The 4,732-nt window shown below is 42.2% G+C and overlaps 1 protein-coding gene across 1 annotated transcript in view; it reads left to right on the plus strand.

Annotated features, from left to right (window-relative positions):
• Positions 1-580: 580 nt before the first annotated feature.
• Positions 581-4,732, plus strand: part of LOC121852347 (myosin-16-like) — a 32,078-nt gene continuing 27,926 nt past the window's right edge. Inside the window, exons 1-6 of the mRNA XM_042346446.1 lie at positions 581-649; positions 1,281-1,361; positions 1,545-1,688; positions 2,843-2,999; positions 3,482-3,509; positions 4,391-4,578. Coding sequence (XP_042202380.1) covers positions 581-649; positions 1,281-1,361; positions 1,545-1,688; positions 2,843-2,999; positions 3,482-3,509; positions 4,391-4,578 — 667 coding nt within the window. The remainder of the gene's footprint in view (positions 650-1,280; positions 1,362-1,544; positions 1,689-2,842; positions 3,000-3,481; positions 3,510-4,390; positions 4,579-4,732) is intronic.

Genomic DNA, 4,732 nt, shown 5'->3' on the forward strand with positions numbered 1-4,732 from the left:
CGCCCTGCCTATTTTGACAGAATTAGCAGAAGCAGATTAAAAAATTCCCCATCTCTTGTTAACAACTCAAACAAGTTAATTCGGTGAAGCGTAACAACAACATGAACACATGCTGTGTAACTTTAAAAACCACACCTGACAATACATTTACTTTTTGTGAGGTTCCTTTAAAACTGGTTTCAGCCTACAAAATGTGACATTTTTTTAAAATTCCAGCTGAATCCAATATAACCAATGTAAATTCATCAATAAGTAATTAATAACTCACGGAACCCAGAACGGACACGTTTAAGAAATGAAGCAAGAGTTGATCGCCAGGAATGACATTTGACTTGAGCTGCGTCTGTCCTCGTCGAGGTATGTACGTCCTGTCATAATTGTTTCAATTCTTCTCTGTTTGCTGTATAAGGCTGAGTCAACTTCTCTGATCCAGAGTTCACCATGCCTTACAAAGGAGAGTGTGGCGACGATGAGGACCCCATGCCATTCCTGAAGCCCACGGATTCGGAGAAGCTGGAGTTCCAAGCCCGTCCTTTGACATCAAGAAAACTGTTGGGTCAAAGATGAGAAGGAGGGCTTCATGCAGGCGCTGATCCAGGATGATCACGGAGACAACACCGTGTCCGTCAAGTTTACCGTCAATAATGAGGTTTGTGATTCGGTCGCGTGTTGTTAAAACACAAAACAAACACGTCGGCTGCTCGACGACAGAATGTTAGGGATGTCTGGGACATAAAACCAAGGCCGTAATTATAATGTATATTGGGGGGAAACATCCCCCCAATATTAAAATATGCTCAAAATGTCCCCCCCAATATATTGCTATAAAATAGATTTCTGTTTATATGATTGTGGCTATGGTTGTACTTTATAAATTCCTAATCTCTGCCATTACATACAATGAAACAAGAAATGGTAAAAAAAAGTAAAACAGAGTAATGTAACACAATACACTATTCGACATTTTGGTTAAAAAAAAAGAAGTCCATCCCATGTGTTAGTGAATTTTTTAATATTTTAGGCAGGAAATTAGTTTTCAAATTTAAATATTTTTCTGGGTTGGGACCCCCAGACACCCTGGAAGATTTGGTCCCCCCCAATGCTGACTCCATGGCTGCGGCCTGCATAAAAGAAAAGCAAAACGAGGGAAGATGCCACGATGCGACGGTTATCGCACCGGGCTTGCGATTCCAAAAGTTGTGGAGCTTCAATCTCTTGGCTCAACGGCGGGAAACATTTGGCGAATGTTTGTTCTAATCCACCGGTCTCTATCCACCCAGCAGCAGAAATGTGTACGGTATTCCGACCTCTTCCAAAGACGTCTGGCCAGCGTGGAAGAGAAGGCCAATAGCCTAGATCCCGTCAGTCAGCAGCAGTGTTGGCGAACAATCGCAGGGCCTGCACCATTAAATTTTTACAATAAAGCTTGTTTTTACTGTCAAGCTTGCTATCACTAAAGCTTGCTACCACATGACCTCATTCATAGTCACCAGGTAGCTTACGTTTGTGGCTTATTGCAGAACGTCGCTTGTTCTTGTGCGCAGATCGCCAAGGTGAAGAAAGACATCGTGCAGGAGATGAACCCTCCCAAGTTTGAGCAGATAGAAGACATGGCCAACCTCACCTTCCTCAACGAAGCCAGCGTTCTCAACAACCTCAAGGAGAGATACGTCAAAATGCGCATCTACGTGCGTATGATATTTTTGTGAATTGTGTGTGCGCTTTACTTTGTATGGAGGATGGGGAGGGTTTGGGTTTGTTTATATACTCGACAAGTCAGATAGACGTTCCATTCAATCACGGATATACACAGCACTGCATAGATTGCTATGCCGTTTGTTGTTTTGTTATCGCAGCAGTTAGTAGTTAGTGGATTTGGGCGATGAGTCGTTGTCAACCTGAGTTCAATCTGGCACATTGTAAATAAACTATGTTTGGCAGACCCACATATCATAATATGTATAATAATACAAAAAAATGTTTGCTATTTAAAGGCAGTCAGAAGCACATGTACAGATGAATACATCATCATGTTAACAATGACAGAGAATGTTGTAACATACTTTGTGATGAAAAATTCAGGTCCATCAGGCCAATTATAATTGTGAACTATGAACAGAGAAAATGTAAAATCACCGTTGTTATCAACATATTGTACAGTAAATGTCACCCACCATACTTGAATGTGTATTTGTTCATTTGATGCAGGACATTGTTATGATTTAGTGACTTCTCTTTTTAAGAATATGATAAATATGGTAGGATGTGAACATGTTAAATGCCTTTATTTTTATAAAACACCACGAATTGTACAAAACTGATGCTGACTATTTGACCGTCAAGAATGTATTTTTACATCAAGTGCTCAGAGATGCCTTTATTGATGTGAAGTGCACTATACAACAAAAAACCACATTGATCGATGTTAACAGCAATTCTTCAAATTAATAGAACATTTTTTATAAAGAGACCGGGTGTCCGGCAACATTCCCCCGCGAGATAACGGTGCGAAAGAGCCGTGCAGCTCATCGGATATCCTCCAAAGTCGACGTAAAGACTCTGATCGTAAACATTTGCTGTGTAGATTTGAAGCTTTCGTGACTGCAAGGATTCATATTCTTAGGTTTTTTCGGTAAAGTCACGTAGGTAAAAAATAAATAATTAATAAAGTAAAATTTAAATAGCTGTATCGTGCTGTGACGGTTCCACCTGAAGACGGAAGCTTGTGTTGCCTCCGAAACGTCGTGATTTTTATTTTATTTTTTATTTTACTTTCATTAATGTAAAAAATTACCTACGTGACTTTACCGAAAAAAACCGAAGAACATTCTGCTGTGTGCAGACCTACTCTGGGCTCTTCTGCGTCACCATCAACCCGTACAAGTGGCTGCCCATATACGGGAGCAGAGTGGCCAAGATGTACCGTGGCAAGAAGCGCAACGAGGTGCCACCTCACCTCTTCTCCATCTCCGACAATGCCTACAGCGACATGCTGATAAGTAAGCGGCTCCGCGGAGCAAAGCCCACCTCCTCATCCCGCTGCGCGCCGTGCGATTTGCGTTACGATTTTGCCTCGCTCATGCGCTCGGAATCGCGGCGATGTGCCGGGAAGACAGGAGCACCGACACACCGGAGATTGTCCGCAGATGGAGAAAGGTGAGCGGTTGGGCCTTGGACAGAAGGGGTCAAGAATAAAATAACGGAGCGGCGGCAGAGGGATGGGAATCCGTCCAGGGGGGGCTGTACGTCCACCAAAGAGATGGAGTGATGAGATGGGTTTTGTGCGCAGGTACTGGATGTATAATTACGTCGCTGGAATCTTGACAGGTGGCGGTGGCTCGGGAAGGACTTCATCCATCATGGCTAATGATGCAAACTTGTGAATCAACATGCATGGGTATGCACGCTCGATAGAGCAACCGCCATATTATTGTTGCGTGCATTTTTTTGTAATGCTCTCATGTTTTTATTTTACCTGCAGATAAAGCCAACCAGTCTATGCTGATTACGTGAGTAATTATTTATGCTGTACATGATTTATTTATATGAGGGTTTGATTCACGGCCAAATGTAGCGTCGCTGGCCAACCACATCTGAACTATTCTAACAGCCCACTGCACCAACCTGCACTGACCAGCATTGCGAAGTTGGGAGGCCCTCATCCAGCAGTGGATTGAGAAAGGCTTAAACGTTATAATACTAATTATTATTTTATTAAAGGAAAAGCTAGTGAGGCAATAAGAAGCTCAAGAGGCTCCATATTCATGAAAACCTTGAGGTGCATGAAATATCAGCTCAAATTTAATTACTATCACACAACAACAAACATTAAAATAAATTAATTTTTATAATGTATATCTTGTTTGTATATCTTCTTTTACCTCACACTACATCCTCTACTTTGTCTAGATGTATCTTATCTCACTACACATGTACCTCTCGTCGCTCTTGTCAATATCTCTTCTGTCATCTCACTCGGATTGTTTGATTTGAAAGGGGGGCACACAACAAGAGAGTTTTGCTACTTAGGGGCCGCAATGGGCTTAAATTTTTAACGTATTTATTAAAATATTTTATTTGGGTGTCTCTTGACACATACATAGCAAACACATAATGACACGCATACACGCATTTACAATATATAAAATACAATGAACGTCGCACCCAGTGGGATACGTAATAAATACGTGGAAAAATAAATGTTTGACTTACACTGCCGCTTTATGCAGAAGGCACTCTTGCTGTCACCGTTTCAGATTTCGAACGTTGGGGCTGCCACGTGCTATACCGCCTGACGATAGCCTGGTGATGATGATGATGACAGTGGTGGTCGCATGCATTTTTTGACTGTATAATTTGTTATTTTCCTTCCCACGTCCCATGGCATCAGCGGGGAATCCGGTGCCGGCAAGACTGAGAACACTAAAAAGGTCATCCAGTACTTTGCCAACATTGGAGGAGGCAACAAACAGATCGACCAGAGCAAGGTGACGGTGCTGTTAGACGACACTTTACACGTACGTGTGGCCATCGTGCTGCATGCGTGGAGCCCTAGGCAGCTTATCTGCGGAGAGAAAAGTCTATCCGCTGCTGCTGCGCTCAAATAGTGCATTGTGGGAACGGTGGTGTCGAACTGTTATGTCCGTTGGTAATTAAAGTTATTTTCAAGTTTTTTTTTTTAGATGGTGCTTATCATCATTATTATTACCACATACAGCTTCAACCTCTAGGC

The sequence above is a fragment of the Callorhinchus milii genome, unplaced genomic scaffold (assembly GCF_018977255.1).
Source record: "Callorhinchus milii isolate IMCB2004 unplaced genomic scaffold, IMCB_Cmil_1.0 Scaffold789, whole genome shotgun sequence".
Taxonomy (NCBI): Eukaryota; Metazoa; Chordata; class Chondrichthyes; order Chimaeriformes; family Callorhinchidae; genus Callorhinchus; species Callorhinchus milii.